Source organism: Lissotriton vulgaris, chromosome 4_1, assembly GCF_964263255.1.
Source record: "Lissotriton vulgaris chromosome 4_1, aLisVul1.2, whole genome shotgun sequence".
In the NCBI taxonomy this organism is placed as follows: Eukaryota; Metazoa; Chordata; class Amphibia; order Caudata; family Salamandridae; genus Lissotriton; species Lissotriton vulgaris.
Window position 1 is genome coordinate 1,999,991,389 of NC_141691.1, and position 17,662 is coordinate 2,000,009,050.

The 17,662-nt window shown below is 44.9% G+C and overlaps 1 protein-coding gene across 1 annotated transcript in view; it reads right to left on the reverse strand.

The window, feature by feature from the left end:
• LOC147724836 (fucolectin-1-like) overlaps positions 1–17,662 on the reverse strand; it is a 169,903-nt gene that overhangs the window by 68,363 nt on the left and 83,878 nt on the right. Inside the window, exon 2 of the mRNA XM_086918117.1 lies at positions 9,990–10,072. Within this exon, the coding sequence (XP_086774243.1) occupies positions 9,990–10,072 (83 nt within the window). The remainder of the gene's footprint in view (positions 1–9,989; positions 10,073–17,662) is intronic.

A 17,662-nucleotide genomic window follows, 5' to 3' on the forward strand; every position in this document is an offset into this window, starting at 1 on the left:
CACAACGGCATCTGGGTAATTTGCTGACCACGCCTTTGATTTAAGAAATGCAACTAAATGATGGAATACCTGAAACCTATATCTTGTTAGATGAAATCTATCCTGGGAGTTAGGCACTTTAACCAGGTAGCCTCTAACCCCCTGTTGTATCAGGCCTGAACAGAATCTCTCCACTGTAGATTTGGATCTTTCACACATTTCTCTATGAGCCTCCCTTTTCCCCATAAAGAAAGATCTTAATTCTTTTCCGCTAAATTGCAAATTGCTGGCAGGGTCCGAAATGCTGAGATTTTCCTCCTTCAATTCTTGTAATAGACAATTTACATACCTCACCATGGGATTTTGTCATATTAGTCAAGTTCTAGACAATTCAGTATAGCATCTATGGTAATCTTGGTGCCCTGTCTTCTCCAAATACTATGCCATTTTGTCACGGATGGAGTTTTCTATATAGATGATATCAAGTTCTTTGTGAGTTAAATGAGCTGAGGTCGAGCGTGGGACTGCTAAGAGTCAACATAAAAAAGCATTCTCCTGTATCTTGATATTTTTCAATTTGTCTTGCCCCAAATTGGAGCCCCATATAGCGCTGTTGGAAGGCATTTGCTTCTATATAATTTCACAAAATTTTTTATGGGTTTCAATCCAATTTTGTTTGTAAATCTAAAAGCCGTCCCAGAAGCCCAAATAAATGTTATGTTTGCGCTTTTAAGGTGTGGTCCCCAAAGTCCACCCTGTAAGAAAAAAATGCCCAGATAGCTGAAGGTCTTCACTTGTTCTAACTTTTGGCCTGCTACAACCTGTGTTGTACCCTTCTCACTCCCCTTGCACAAACCCTGATGTATGTTTTGGATAAGTTTAGTTTTAAGTTTCTACCTTCCGTAAAAGTTACAAAATTATCAATCAAAAGCTGGAGGCCATTAGCTATCCTGGATAGCAGCACCACAACATCTGAGTAAAATAAACTTGGTTACCCGCTTTAGGTGCATCTGCTTTTCCCTCTGTAGGAGGGCATCCACGCCAATGATGTATAATGAAAATAAAAAAGAGACCGGAAGACAGCCCTGCTTGATGCCTCTAGTAACACGAATAGTGTCTGTGCATTCACTATTTTTTCCAAAAAGTACTCAGGCTGTCAGAGATGCTTATAGCTGTGAGAGGTGACATTTAATATCTGCTTGGGCACCCAGATCTGCTAAGGTCTGCCACAATTTTGCTTGATTCTCTAAGTCAAAAGCACTTCTCAAATCTATGAAGCAGAAATGATTTTGTCCCTTAAGTCCCATGGTATATTAGCTGATAATTAAATGGAGGTTCATGCCCTGGTCCACCATGCCAATTTTTTTCTAAACCCGTACTGAGAATCTGTCAGTATGCGGTTTTCCTGGACTGAGGATTCTAATGTGCCTAATACCGCCCTACCCATTGTTTTCACAGAACAGTCTAATAGAGATATTGGGTGGTAACACATTGCATCTCCCCTATCCCCCTTTTTGAATATCGGTACAATGAAGCGATCACTCCCAAGTGCACTGTTTTTTAAAGCTACAGTGACTTCTTCGATGCTAATAGGCCTCAGGGGTTCAAACACTGTCATGTCGGGAAAAATCCAAGGAGGAACTATATCTACATTATTTGGATTAAAAATCCCCCCCCAAAGTGGATGATCTATGCTCCTGGGGCAACAGAGACCTCCATAGTTGGCAGTTTAAAAAAGGGGGAGTTTACATTTTTCCAAAACAAGGTTCAACCACCAGTATTTGCTGCCCTTTTCAAGTTCACCCACGTCTGTCCCCATAATTCCTTTTTCCTTACAGATAAAGCTAACGTATATTTTCTGCGTAAACCTTGAATCTTTGTTTCTTGGGGTTTCCTGTAATGCCGTCCTTAAATGCTGACTTGCTCTAGTGCAATGTGAACATCAAACCAACCCTGGACCTTTTATTTTTACTGATCTCCTTCACTGGGGCTTTTAATTTGTCTGCGATTAACATTACAATGTTATAGAAGGGCTCCAACAATCTTTCTGGGTTCGCCCCCATTCAGTGCAGATATTGAGTAGGTTCTCCTTAACTACAGTTTCTATTAAAGCTGTTCGCATTTATGCCTACCCATTTTTGGCTCACACCATTTATACCCTCTGCTTCAATGGGTGTTTCTAATCTATGCCCATTCATTTTGTTACTAATGATGTTAAGTGTGAGCTTAGGTACCGAATGATCACTGGGTGCAGCTGGTTCAATCTTAAAAGATCTGGTTACACAAGTACTATTTAGGTTGCTTAGAGACGGGCACCCCTGGGGGGCATGTCCACACCCCCCAACCCCACACATTTAGTAGTATCCTCCTGGGGTTCCGGATCATTGAACTAGCAAGCTCCTGGTGACACCATATTGCCTCACGCTCCACATTACCACAAGGCCTTACTACAGCTTGATCAGTTTTTGGTGCAATGTTGATCCGGACGCGGCCGGCCTAAAGTGGTTGTAGGCTGCTTGCTGTGTACTCACAAACTGGTTATACTGATGTCCTTGTTAACCCTTTACGCTGCCGGCCCGACCAGGGTTGTAGGCACCATACCGTGTTTAACAGTGATTGACTTCAATAAAGATTTTTGCAAAACAAAAAAATAAAAAATAAAAAAAAGATCTGATTAGATTTGATTTGGTTACCGAAATCATTATAATGTGGTCAATGGTGGAACAATGTCTATTTCCATGAAGCGTGGGTAGTAGGGGTCCATTATGCTCTACCTCTTGCACAATCAACTCCAGATTTAGTCCATACAACATTATGTTTATAGATTCTCCATATGGGTCATGGGGAAATTGCGATTGTTCTTTCCCGAAGTGATCGAAAAAGCACAGGCAGAACTGACAGGGCATTGACATTTGCTGGTATTAAACTCTCCAGCCCAGATATACACATAATCCCTGTTTTCTTCACAAATAAATGAGTTTCCTTTCCCAATTCCATAAAAATCAGATTCTGTGTCCTATTAAATACATTATTATAACAGTTGACCAGAATAACCTCATACATCTGCCCAATTAGCATGTATACTAGCTGGTAATAGGGGGAGCGATTAAATGATTTTTTCATAACAATGGAGGCTAAAGTTGGAATGAGCATCGCCAGGCCTCCCTTTGCAGTCCCATGGTCTGAGTGCGTAGCTGGGAAACTATAGAAACATAGCCATCTACGTGGAAGTCTTCCCTAAAACAAGTTCCCTGCAGACAGATTAGCGGAATCCATGATTTCCAGCCAATCTGGGTTTCTCGATTTATGTGTCAAGCCTGCGACATTCCAAGTTTTAATTCCTAGATAGTCTGTGGTGTTTTACAATCCCCATCCTCTCCCTTAGATGGCATTCAGTATCTTTGGGTCCTGACCACTAGAGCCCATCCCTTTGGCTCCTCCATCAATCCTGTTTGTCAAGAAGAGATAATGGTGCAAATCTATTGAAAGTAGCCAGGTGAGTTCGGTTATGACTCTGGGTCTGGTATGTGACATGGTGGCTTCCCAGTGACTTGAACGATCGTTCTTCAAAGGGGCAGGGAGCTCGAGTCGCTGATCTAAGGAGCCTCTTTGGTCTGTAAAAGTAACCTAACGGAAGAGCCTTTGTCTTACTCATAGGGATGTCATCTGGGCAAGGCAGCATAACAATGATTCGACGATACGGGGGTTCCTAAAGTTAACTATAATTCACATCTTCCTGTGTTAAAATTTCCCCCCATGGGAATTCATTTTTAGCCAATGTAATGATTTTTTTTACTGTCATATAATCTTCTCTATTATCCATGACTAAGACTGGTACATTTTTTAATGTAATGATGTAAAGAGTACATTCTGGGGATAAATGCGGATAGCCAATTGAGGAGCAATTAGTAGCCATTGCTAAATTGCTATTGGAGGATAATTTCCTAGGTTGAACCTTCTCAACGCTCTTTCCTTGCAACTCAGTGCTCAGTGTTGTTGTCTGTTACTCTGCTTGGTGGATCTGTTGGGACTAGATATTCATCAGATACAGCTGGTGTATGAGGTACATTTGCTTCCTTCATTACAGAACCAGGGATCCTAGAAAGGGTGCAACCCACTGTTGCTTGCACCGAAAACATTTGCCTGGGATGTTTCTACAGCAATGGTAGTGCTTACCCCGGGTGACGAGCCTGCTCATTTTCTAAAGCCATGAGGTGAGACTCCATGACATCAAGGCGTGCAACGAAAGGGGGAGAGTTCCTGCTTTATTAAAGCTTTATAGCGTTCAAAACATTTTTTGAGAAAAGGGTCCAAAATGCCCTGATTGATGATTAGGAATTCCTTAGCCCCATCAGAAGGTTCCGATGAAATTTCGCAACCCCTGAGGTTCTGGCAAGTACTTAGGGGCATATTATCAAGAAACGGATTTAAAATTATTGCCGCTTTAGCAGCAGAAAACTGCAGCTATTCTGCAATAATGGTCTTGATAATAGCCCTGGAGAGTTCCAATAGAAGCTCATGTTTTGGTGTCAACATGGGCTTCTATTGGAATTCTCAAGGGCATATTATCAAGCCCATTATCGCCGCTTTAGCAGCAGTTTTCTGCCGCTAAAGCGGCGATAATTTTAACTCCGTGCTTCATAATACCCTCCTTAATCTGTGTTGGTTTAAAAGCTCTTAGGCTGCCGCCTTTGGGTTGGTTTCGAATTAAACCCTTAATTTTATGTTTGGTTTAGGGCGTGGGCTTAAGCACATGGTATCAATAGGCTCCGCTGTAGGAAACCTATGTTTAGATTCACCCATGGGGCATCCAGGATCAGGGTGGAATTTACGTCTTGCTTGATATGGGGCTGGAATTAATCAGTTGTGAATTATCTTGTTCCAGGGAAAATCCTGGATGGGGAATGCCAAGTCTCAGTGACATTCTCCTTTCTGAGAGCTCAACTTCTTCATTTACAACACCTATGGCCCTTTCCGGCATATGGTCGATGGCAGTATGTTTCGCCGGAGAGCTCGACACACAATCCCACTTCCCTCTTAGTTATTATTAAACAGATTGTGTAGAGCCTAGTATCTTTTGCTTGACTGGCCTGACTTGTATATAGAGGAAGTGGATTATGGATACATTACCATATGGTATTTGAATCTGTGTACAACCAAGCATGACCATGGTCAATGTATCATGCGATTTACTTATATGACCCCTGTTACGGTATATGAAGATTTGTTTTTGTTCTATATAAAAAGATTGTGAATATAAACACCTGCTCTGAATACTTTTTCTTAATAACGTTTCATGTCACAGAAATAGCGCCCAGGTACACTGCTGGCCCCCATGTGATTACCTGGAAAGTTGGGGGATGAAGTCCCAGGCCAGTGAGTACAGCAGGAATCTCAGGAGACCGACTTGGGGGCAGGGAAACAGGTAAGTGATTGTCACTACATGGAGAACTATTCATTACTATTCAATGAAACCACGCAAAGTGGGATTCCACCTGCTAGATATGTCAGCCCTAGGGTGGTCTTCCCCAAAGTTTTGTCTACTTGCCTGCAATATTTTATTGAATATTTGCTTCTATTGACTGCTAACCAGTGCCAAAGTGGTTGTGCTCACTCCTCTAAACATGGTTTGATTGGCATATACCTAATTGCCATATTTAACTTACCTGTAAGTCCCATGTATAGTGGTATACCGTGTACCAAGGGCCAGTAAATTAAATGCTACCAGCAGGCCTGCATCACTTGTTGTGCCACCTACCTATGTAGCACTCTTAACCTTAAGCCAGGCCTGCCATTGCAGCCTGAATGCAGTGTCACACTGCCATGTCGACTAAACATTGAAACCCCCTTGCCAAGCCTTAAACTCCCCCTTAAAATACATATAAGTAACCCCAAAGGTGGGCCTTAAATTCCTCATAGGGCAGGAAGTAAATGGTAGGACATAACCTTTTAAGTTTTACATGTCCTGGTAGTGAAAATCTCCCAAACCCGTGTTTCACTACTGTGAGGCGTACCCCTCCAGTTTGATTACATTGGTGGATTCCTTATTACAGTTAATAAACTGTAATTTCAAATTTAGCGGAGGTAGATATATCATGTTTGGCACCTATGGAATTGTAATGATAAACCACCTTTAAAGGGAAAATCAGATTTCTCATTACAATTTTTAAAATGCAACATTTAAAAAGTTAACAGACCTTGTATTGTCACTGTAGCCAGCTTAGCGCCAGGGCAAGGTAGTCGGGAAATTACATGAACTCCAAAGAAACTTTCCAGAATCTTCTCCTACCTTCCAGAAGAAGGGCACCAGTGTATACAAATAGTACCTTCAGACTCATTCTTCAGTTCACTACTGTGCCTGCTAAAGGACTTTCAGGGGGTTGCTTGCTGCAGTGAGCTGCGGTGCACTCTGTCAGACTGCAGCTGTAACTAGAAAACTGCTTTTCTGGCTGGAGTCTGCCCTGAACCCTCAGAGGCCAGCCTCGCTGTTGAGTCCTGCAACTTCACCTGCATCCAGGATTGCCACCTGTCACTCCAAGGGATAGTGTGCTTGCCTCCTGTTTAGAGACACAGAAGCATAACAGCCTCCCACCACCTTGGACCTGCACCTGGACCCAGCCTGTGTGAATCCTGAACCCCCAAGAGGTCTCCACCCACTCCTAGGCCGTTGGTTGTCGTGCTAAATGTGCCCTGATGGCCAATTTCCAGAACTGGGGAGTTCGACAAAATTTGGCCAAAAGGTCCTCTGAGAACCAGCAGTAGCGTAGGAAGGGGAACACAGTGGGTGTGGGCCGCCCCAGTTGTCATCACTGAGGGGGGTTACAAAATGGCACAAATATGTGTTTTAAACACATATTTTTGCCATTTTGTCAAGTCAGGGGTGACAAGAATTTTTCCGCACCGGGTACCACCTGACCTTGCTACGCCACAGAGAACCAGGAGGAGACTGGGATCAACCTGCTTGCCTAGTCGCCCGAGGTGCATCTCCAGTTAGATTGACTTCATGGCTTCCCTGCTACATTCTTCTCTGCAGCAGCACATCTGTTTCAGCTGTTCTTCACCCAAGCGGTATCTTACCACTTGGAACTGTCTGAGGCTACAGCCCCCTGCTTCATCCCGCTGGAGATTTTTGACGTACATTTGGCGACTAAGTCTGAAGGTAAAACTCTTCAACGCGGCTTCGCCCACGACCATCTGACAACGACTCTTTCTCTTCAGACACTCCTGCAGCCTTGCCGTGCTGAACTTCTACCTTCTCAGACATTTTTCTTTTAATATTTTTCCAAGTCCACAGGTAAGCCCTGACTGGGCCCAATCCACTTCTCGTATCTGAATCACGCTGCATCGCTGTCGGCCGTAACTTTCGAAATTGACCTGGCCTTGCCTGATCAGATGTCCGCAGTTGGACCTCTGAACTTTTAGGAGATAAATTGCACTTAAAACTTTTAAAAATCGTAACTCTGGTTCTACTAATTGGATGTTTGTTACTTTGGTGTCTAATAATGTATTAACATTTACTCTATTTTTCTAAGTTGGTTTGGGATTTTTCCTGTGTTGTGTTTACACATTATTGCTTATTGTTTACTGCATAAATACTTTACACATTGTCTCTAGGTTAGCCTGGCTGCTTTTTTTCTCAAGCTATCCAGGGTTAAGTACATGTTAATTTAGTGACTTTTTGTGGTTGACCCTGCAAGGGATTGTGGCTGTTTATTGACCAGAGCTCATGCCCCAGTCAACCAACAACCTTAGTCCTTGCTGCATCTAGTATTAAAGGTCTCTAGTTTGAAGTACGCAAGCTAACATTATTTTCCAAAGATGCAGCACTGGCCTGGAAGCACTTTCTATATAGCAACAGTTGTAGATGCAGCATCAACTTGAACAATTAGAGGGATCCCTAGTCACTCGTGCTTTAATATCTTAAAAGGACCAGGGGAGAGAGTTTCCTGTGTCGTATGTTCTCCTTGTTCTGTGTCATTTCTCCAAAGCCAGCTCCTTTTTGTGTGATGGAGCTAGAGTTCCTTATGGGAATGTTCTGCCAATAGCTGTTAATGCATTCCAAAAGAGGTCATGAGCCAGGCAGCTGGAAGGGTGTGGATATTCACAAATAGTTTGCAGTCTATTTCTCACTCACCGCTACATATCTCACGAATACTAAGATTGCCCAGACACAGATTCCGCAGAAAGTGTTGGAAAACACAAACATCTATAATAATGACAGCTTGGGTGCAGGAAGAGGATGTGTTCCTTAACTGTATTCTAATAGTGAAGGAAATCATGGGAAATGTGTGAACCTTTAAATCATGTTCAAAGTATTAAGAATATGTGTATGCATACTCTGAACAATATATACAGAGCATGAAAGTTAGGATTGAGCTTACGTCAGAAATATTTCAGTGTAGGCGCTACTGTGGGTCTAGTTGGCATTAACCAGCTAAGGCGCAGGCCACTCTCGAGAGTGAATGCAAGAGGTATTTCTAAAGCAGTCTTACTGCATCAATGGTGGCTGAGGACCAAGAAACACTCCATAATGTATTGTACTAGGTAAAGGTGCATTGTTCAAGTGCCTGAGTACCCTCTCTGGTGATTAGGGCGCTATACAAATCAACATAACATTGTTGACGGGACACCATACTATGGGAAGTTTATTTACTTGCCTCTGATGCAGCAGGGTAAATGTAAACGAGAACACCACAGCCCTTCTCAAAGCTGGTTATAACGGTCTCATTAGAGGGACTTGTAAACATTCAGTCAGCCCTGGTGGCTCATGCATTTGTAAGTTCTTAGTGCTCCCTCCATTCCATCATGAGCTGGAGCAAAACCCTCCCTCTGATGATAAAGATCCGATAGGATCCTTGCACCTACTCTGGAGTTGATGGCTCAGTAAATGGTGAAGAGGCCACTATTGTGTGCATGGAGGTTTCAGGTCCTCTCGGGTCCAGCTACGGGTCAAAGAATTCCTCAGGTTTGTTCCTGAAAGATATAGGGGGGTGTGGCACTGGCTGTGGGACAGACACCTCTAGTTCCCCCTCTAGGCACCCACCCGCCACACATACACGTTGTGTCTCTTCACTCACCACTGGTAGCCCTCCACATTAGAATCTTTGCATAGAACTTGCCATGTTCTTCACATGTTTCTTTTCTATTAGAGCCCTGCAATGTTGGAAGCTCCATTGAAGACAATGAAGTGGCTCAGGGCAAATCATGGCTGGTATAAGCGGCATATGTTTTTCCTGTATTTCTCCTTTTTAAATATAGATCATTCTACCCTCAGTGAGTTGAATATTCTAATAGTCTTATTGCCCTTCTGCCTCAGGCTCTCACGGTTGTTAAAGGGCTTTTCCCCGCTCCTGAGGTTCGGTCCTGTAATCCCGGTTCATGGCCTTTAACAATCGGTATGGCCCTTGGAAGCGGGGTATAAGGCTACAATATGCACAGAATCGATGCCATTGCGAAGATTTCATCACCTAATATTCCACATGCTAGTGTGATTCAAAAGGGCCAGGATTTCTCTAAAGTGCTTAACCTTTAACTGTCCTACAGCCATATGTATGCACCCTAAAAGAGTGAGAATTATTGCACCCTAAGGCAAACCCTACAGCCTGATGAGTTCTGTGAGTTTAGAAGCCTGCAGTGTCAATTGTAAAAAGACCCTTGCAAAGGGGGAACTTGGAAGGGGAGAACCCGAAGGGGGCACTTTATACATGTCCCACTTGTGTATCTCATTGAAGCCGGTGGGTTGGGGATTTCATTCTCACGAGGGTGACATCAAGCTCTGGTGGAAACAGCCTGTGTGTCCAGGGGATGGGACACTAGCCACAGATGCATAACAATGCACAGACAATATCCAAATTCATCCCAGACGTGCACACCACAAAATGATTCACATATTTCCAGACTTTGAAATTTTAGCTTGGAATTACATTCGTATTTTACTTTTTAATAGATTACATCAACTAAACATATGTCACAGTGTCTAAAAAGATATGCTTATGTTGAAATTGACATACTTGCTGGAGTTGGGTCACAGGCTGGACCCGCCAAAACTCCTCCAAAGAAGCAAAGGCCGAACAGAACTGTAAGAAACTCCATCCTGTGGAGAAGAGAAAGAGTTAATTTAAATAAAGGGAGGTTTCGGGCCAAACAAAGCTCCTAAGCTAGAGCACTGTCCTACTTGTTACAGCATACACAGCGACCCTCCATTGGACAGGACAGTATCTTATTTTTGAAGCACAAATTTCCGTAGTTTTAATTTTTTTTACAGAAAACAAGTTTAGGTTCTTATATTTACGACCTATGCAGAGCTTACCATGCTAATGCGGTGCTTAATTTGAGTGTGTGGTTTCAGGTGCTTATGCAAAAACAACAATTGATGGACAGAATGCAAAACAATGTCATACATGCACCCCAGTACAGAGATCTGGGCCTAAATCCATCATTTTTTTGCACTCCACACCACCCCAGTTCAGACATGGCCATATGCAAATCAGCCTTGACCCTGTGCCTCATGGGAACAGTCCAGCTCGAACTGCCAAGCCATGTCTTTCCTGGAACGGAATCAAGCATCCTGGGACCGGTTTCTGGCTATCAGCCGTTTTCAGCCAGGATAGCTTGACTCCAGTGGTGTGGAGAGCATCGGACTCACGTCTGAGCATACCCATCCCACTCGGGGTGACAAATGCAAAAACAACAATTGATGGACAGAATGCAGAACAATGCCATACATTCACCCCAGTACAGAGATCTGGGCCTAAATCCTTTATTTTTTGCACTCCACACCATCCCAGTTCAGACATGGCCATATGCAAATCAGCCTTGACCCTGTGCCTCATGGGAACAGTCCAGCTCGAACTGCCTAGCCATGTCTTTCCTGGAACGCAATCAAGCATCCTGGGACCGGTTTCTGGCTATCAGCCGTTTTCAGCCAGGATAGCTTGACTCCAGTGGTGTGGAGAGCATCGGACTCACGTCTGAGCATACCCATTCCACTCGGAGTGACAAATGCAAAAACAACAATTGATGGACAGAATGCAGAACAATGCCATACATTCACCCCAGTACAGAGATCTGGGCCTAAATCCATTATTTTTTGCACTCCACACCACCCCAGTTCAGACATGGCCATATGCAAATCAGCCTTGACCCTGTGCCTCATGGGAACAGTCCAGCCCGAACTGCCAAGCCATGTCTTTCTTGGACCGGAATCAAGCATCCTAGGACCGGTTTCTGGCTATGATCTGTCTTCAGCCAGGATAGCTTGACTCCAGTGGTGTGGAGAGCACAGGACTCACGTCTGAGCATACCCGTCACACTCGGGATGACAAATGCAAAAACAACAATTGATGGACAGAATGCAGAACAATGTCATACATTCACCCCAGTACAGAGATCTGGGCCTAAATCCATCATTTGTTTGCACTCCACACCACCCCAGTTCAGACATGGCTTGGCACTGACATTTAATTGTCAACACACACTTATTGGAATCTGCCACACGGTGGCGCTGTTTGTGCAATTCTGAGATGAGCACAAGGACAGTTGTTTATTAATTAAGGATACATTAAAATCACTAACTCTTGCTGCCCACGCCATTCCTATAGCTCTGTGGGCCTTGCATAGTCTGAATTCTCACCCTTGTAAGAGTGTGGTGGTTGGTAGTTGTGTTGTTACTGTCATGGTGGAAAGGGGCAATGGGTGGTGCAAGCTGCAGCGGCCTCCTAAGGAGGGCCCTGGCATTTATTGTTTTACAAATTAAGCACCGTGCTTATGACAGCAACACTTCACCGTATCACCTTGCTGCAGTGCATCGTCATGGTGAGGATGACAAAACAGCAACGGACATTATATTTTAAATCATAAGTGACCCCTCAAATGGACCCCTTCAGGCTGGTCAGAACCGCCCTTTTAAACTTCTATCCCAGGGGGCAGATTTAAAAGGCCCTTACGCTGCCAGTACGTCACTTTTTGTGACGCCCTTGCAGAGCATTTTTCTGCCCCATATTTGCAAGGACAGGAAAAGCCACCCTGCGTGGCTTTTCCTGTCCTTGTAAATATGGCCCCTTTACACGCAGCACTTTGCGCGAAAGGGGCGTTCCATGAGTGTTGCTGTGGGTGTTCCCACGCATTACCCACAGAACCAGACACATTTGCAGATTTGCGAGAAATCGCAAACCTGGAAATGCGTCAGTATGCACCGCCATCCTCGGGGGAGGTGTAGCGAGACATTTCTCCTTGTGTTTTTTCCTCTTTCAATGCGTGCTGCATACTACAGCACGCATTGAAAGAGGAAAATGCCTGTAGTGATTGTTTTTGTGCAGGAAGAATCTCCCCATGGCGCAGGGATCCTTGCAACATGGTGCAAAGGTGCCTGGGGGGGCTCATGGTAGCTGTTTGTGCGCCAGCGTATGGGAGAGCACAGGAATGCGTTAGTATTGTAAATATATCGCAATCCTGTGCTCTGAAAGTGCTGCAGCTTGGCGCAGCCAAAGTGCGGCACTTTCTTGTAGATTCTCAGAACATATCAAGTTTTCTGTAAGGAAACACCACCACATGTTATATTGAAGACAGCATAAGGATCCCCGATGACTTTCAACGAAGAAGGATGCTGTGCTTTCTAGCACCTACAGGCATGAACTATTTGAGGATATTTGAGGACATGGTGTGAAATACATCTGTGAATGAATATGTGCTTTTGTTTGACTTCCTAGTTCCTCTTGTGAATGTGCGATTTTTAGATGTTTTGTGCTTCTTATCTACATATCAGTCTTATTTTTGTCTCGTTGCAGTTTTATTCATAGAAACTGTTTGTTTGGCATTCAAATGGAAAGATTTTTAGTAATGAAGGTATTTTACTGCTTTGTCAGATGGTATGGCCTGTCTGCACCTAATGATGTAGTTGTTGGGTTTCCCTATTAAAAATGATTAAAAAGTATGTTTGAAAAAAAAAGAATTCCGCTGGTTCGGTCCCAAGTACTTACATGTGGCCTTTAAGATGTCAACGGCCTCCTTAAGGCCCTAAGACCCCCAATTAGGCACTATAAATGACATCACAAGGCATGGGTCTCTACTCTGAAGAAGGGCTCAGCTTTCTAGGTAGGGCCAGAGTTTTGCCAGACATGAGAGGAGCCCTCAGTTGGTAAAGGGCCCTTTAGGAATCTAAGTAACAAAAAATATATACAAAAACGAATTTCCTAAAGATAAAAAGAAACAACCTGAGTAAGTATCTGGAGAAGTCTTCTCTTACACACACCTGTACCTGCTGAATGGCAGTATTCACAGCCAGCAGTTGTACAGGGAAGCAAGGCACATCATCAGTATACTTGCATGTGGATGACCCTTAGTTGAGATAAAAGTAACAAAATCACAAAGTTTGTAAATTTGTAGAAGACCTGGGTTAGGAGGAAGGAATCACACCGATGTGAAAGTATGAAGGTGTCACTGGTAGTCTGAGGTGGGAGTGACATCACAGTGCCTCAGTAAACTTGTAAGGAGGCCCAACGGAGTCAAACCAAAGATTTCTCAAATGCACACTTATGTTGCCTGTTGTCGATGTGAGTCTAGGTTGCAGCGTTACTCTGTTACTAGCCGTGTATGAAGGGTGCATAGGTGCAGAAACACAAGCAGCAGTTCTACATTATGCCTGCCCCAATATAATATGTGTTCTTGTAAGCAAGGCCACTGGAATTATGCAACTGAGGGGCATATTCTCAAGCCCCTATCTCCACCACAGCGTCACTGTAAGTGACGTTGTGGTGGCGATAGGGGCTTAGCGTGGCGTAACAATGCCTTGTGAATTAGGCTAAGTGGCTCAACGCAGCTTAACGCTACCTTGTGAATAGGGCCCTTTTCACGCTGTTTTTAGTGTGAAAGGGGCGTGCAGTGGGTGTTGCGGTGGGCATTCCACTGCAACACCCATTGAGTTTGACGCTACCTCCTATTCTCAAGGACAGCGTAAATAGGAGGTAGCGCCAAACTCAAGACCAGGAAAAATCTGGTCTAAAGTTGGCGAAACGAGGAGAAATGCTGTATTTTTGCTCGTTTTTGCTTTTTCCATGTGTACTGCCTTGTGCAGCACACATGGAAAGCAAAATGCCTTGGTTTGTTTATGTACAGGAAGGTGGCCCTTCTTGTACATAAACAAACCTTTTTTAAAATGCCGTTTTGTGACATACATCTGTGCTGCACGAAGCAGCACACATGTAAGTTACAAACTGGCATTTCAGGTTTGTTTATGTGCAGGAAGGGACACCTTCCTGTACATAAACAGGCCTCCCTGCTTGCAGACACCCTTGCACTCTGGTGCAAGGGTGCCTGCGTTAGTGCTAAATTGAAACTTAGCGCCATCGCAGGGGGAAAAGCAAGGCTGCACCATTTCCTTGAGAATAAGGTGCAGCCTCACGTTTCCGAAGTGGCAGAGAGAGGCGTTAAGCTTAGAAGGCTAACGCCTCTCTCCGCCACTCCATCGAGAATATGGCCCTGTGCGTCTGATGCGTTTTTCGCATGATTATAAATTTGCAACAAAGCCCATCATCTGTTGCATAATCCGAAGATTTTAACTAAAAATATTTTGCTTCTAGTGCAAACAGTTCAAAAATTCCTAAAAATACATCAACACGTGTTGCTGTGCAGTCGAAGGCACTTTGCAAAGGTTGCTAATTGGTATATTTGGGTGTCAAACTGGTACTAATGAGGGGTAATCAATGCCCAGACAGTTTTAAAAAGTGTAGAAAATTACAAAATAATAGATTGAGACCATCACAAAATGTAGAACATTAAGCCACATAATTTTTCTTTTCTAGTCAAATACTTTAGTCTATCCTGCTGCCTTATTTGGCCCGCCCCTGCCACAAAATTACTTACCTGCTTATAAGCACTGGGCGCTACAAGAGTGGCAGATTTACCACACACATCGAAATCTGAGAGGACTGTGGGACGTATAGAGTTCTTAGGCCTCAATGTAATGTAAAAATCGGTGCACAGAGCGGTCAAAGGGTTTGGGGAGCCGAGTGGGACCTGTTGTAAGGCTAAACATAATATAGGGCACTCACCTCAACCTTAGAAACATCCTGAGAAGAAATCTGAAATGCATGGTTCTAGTTCCAACTCTGAACATATTTTTTACTCACCCAGTACCAGCAGCAGGGGGCGCTATGGTGTAGCAGTGAAGGGCACAGGGCTGAAAGGCAGATTTGATTTTAAATACCTAAAGATTGAGCAAGACTCTGCATCCTTATAAAGTATACGGTAACAGAATATCAGTGCCTAACAATCATCTGGCAAAAATGTTGTGTCCTAAACATCATTTACAAAAATTTCACCTCACTGCAGAAACAGGCTGTCCGCCAAATTACAAATCTGGCCCATAGTTTAAATTTTGATATATTCTAATAATATCATGATGTGCCAATCCACCCTAAATTCCTACCAAAATAACTTTTATAAAGTGGTAAAAAACTGTGCATTTGTCAGCACAATTTGCGTAGTAGTTGGTTCAGCATAATTCTAAGAAAAAAAGGTTCAACAACCGAGGTGTCTCCCAAAATATGGCCTTCATGCCTATTGGCTGGAACTGTGGATTCCCCACTTGGTGCTCCCTTAACCAGATGAGGAAAATGGAAAGATCACAAAGAATCACAAAGGCTCCCGGAGATCAGTTGCAGGGTGTGAATAGGAATGAGAGGTCGCCATGCTTGTGCTCGGGTAGCAAGGGATGGATGTGATTCAGGCTGGCTCCTGGCATCTGGAGATGAAGAGAGTGCACAGATTATCATAAACCTGTGGAGGTCTTGTCCTTCAGCATTATCCTTGCATACCCTTATTATCTATCTATACTACTATTATAGAGAGAGAACTTGCACCTTTTGGCAAGGTAAACTCGAAAAGTACACCACCAATCCGAACAACAAAGACATCATTGAAAACCGCAGGGCAAGCAGAAGGACATAGGCTATTTAAAAAAAAAATATATACATTGTTTTAAAAATGTTTAAATAAATAAAAGTAGTCCCTTGCAACTAGCGCCGGCCGCGACGTCTGCGTCATGACATCGGGAGCGCGGGGAGGAGCGGCGTGGAAGCAACAGGAAGAGCGGCGCTGGGGAATGCAGGAGGAGCGAGGCTGCCTACAACGCAGTAGGACTCCGGAGCAAGCTGGAGCCCAGGCAGCGCGTGATGCAGTCTCGCAGGAAGAAGGAAAAGTAAGTTTTTCGTCACCCCCCCCCCCCTCCTGTGGTATCCTGCTTTGGATGCCATGTGAGAAATCATTAGTAACGAAGGTGCTGGCGAAATCAAAGTTTAACATTCCTCCAGTAGGTGGCAGTAAGTATCCAATCATGCCGGTAGCAATGTTCCAAATCATAATTCACTGACTCAGTTGACGGTACTGCTTTTCTGAAATGTGTGACGCAAGGCAGTAAAACGGCCGGACAAAACATTCGCAGCACAGATGAACTGCAGGGCACGCAGGCGGAACCTCGCACATTTCAAATGTAGGTGACAGTAACTGGAACACATCACAAGTGTGCAAGCGGGGAGGGAGTTGTACACACAGATATGAGAAAGTAATTGGCACACTTCACTTGTGTGCAAACAGGAACGATGGAACAAAACCAGGCAGCATCAGTCTCTGCGTTCATGAACTGTCACATCCTGGTTGTCAGGTATTTCAAATAGGGACATGGTCTGAACCGCTCTGCTGGTGGGTGAAGGACGACGAGGCTGAAAGATAACACACTCCACTCGGGGCAATGTAGGAGCGTTAGGGGGTCGGGGCGGGCGGGGGCAAAGGCGGGCGGTTGGCCCTAAAGCCTCATTACCTCCAGGCAACGCTGGGGCAGGCTGCTAGTACTACTATAATAAGGGAATAACTTTCAGCTTTGAGGCGGGTAAACTCGGGAACCACAGCGCCAATCCACACACCCGATACACCGTTGGAATCGTCAGGGTGTGTAGATGGTTATAGGCTATATAAATAAAAAAAAAAACGTTATTTAAAAAATGTACAGTAAAAAACAAAGTAGTCCCTCCGAAGTAGCGCCGGCCGCGACGTGCGTGCTCACGTCAGGAGCACGGGGAGGAGCCGCGTCCAGGAGCGCGATGAGGAGCGGTGGACATGGCGCGGGGGAGGGGCGGTGACGTGAGGAGCAGCGGACAGGCCAGCGGCGGTGCGAGCAGCGGACAGGCTGGAGGAGCGGCGGCTGAGGTAAGGGAGCGGCAGACATGGGCCGGGGGAGGAGCGGTGACGTGAGGAGCAGCGGACAGGCCAGCGGCGGTGCGAGCAGCGGACAGGCGGGAGGAGCAGCGGCTGAGGTAAGGGGACCCATGTCGTGGCAGGCGGGGGTTGGGGCAGGCGGGGGACGGGCCGGGCGGGGCCCCGGGCTGCTGGACAATGTCGGGGCGGGTGGGGGTCGGAGAAGCCTGTTGCTCCCGGACAAGGTCGGGACGGGCTGCTAGTACCTTTTATTTTCACTGCCAAGACCTGGAACAACCTTCTCCTCCAACTCGGTAGAGCCCCCTCGCTGGCAGACTTCAGAAAGAGGTTCAAGACCTGTCTCTTCGATGGAATCACAGCGCCCAGATACCCCTAGGGGCGACAGTGCTGCGCTTTACAGATGTTGTATTGATTGATTATTTGAAGTCCTAGCAGGCCTGCAACATGGGTCAGGCCAGCTTTGAGGCTCTTGGAA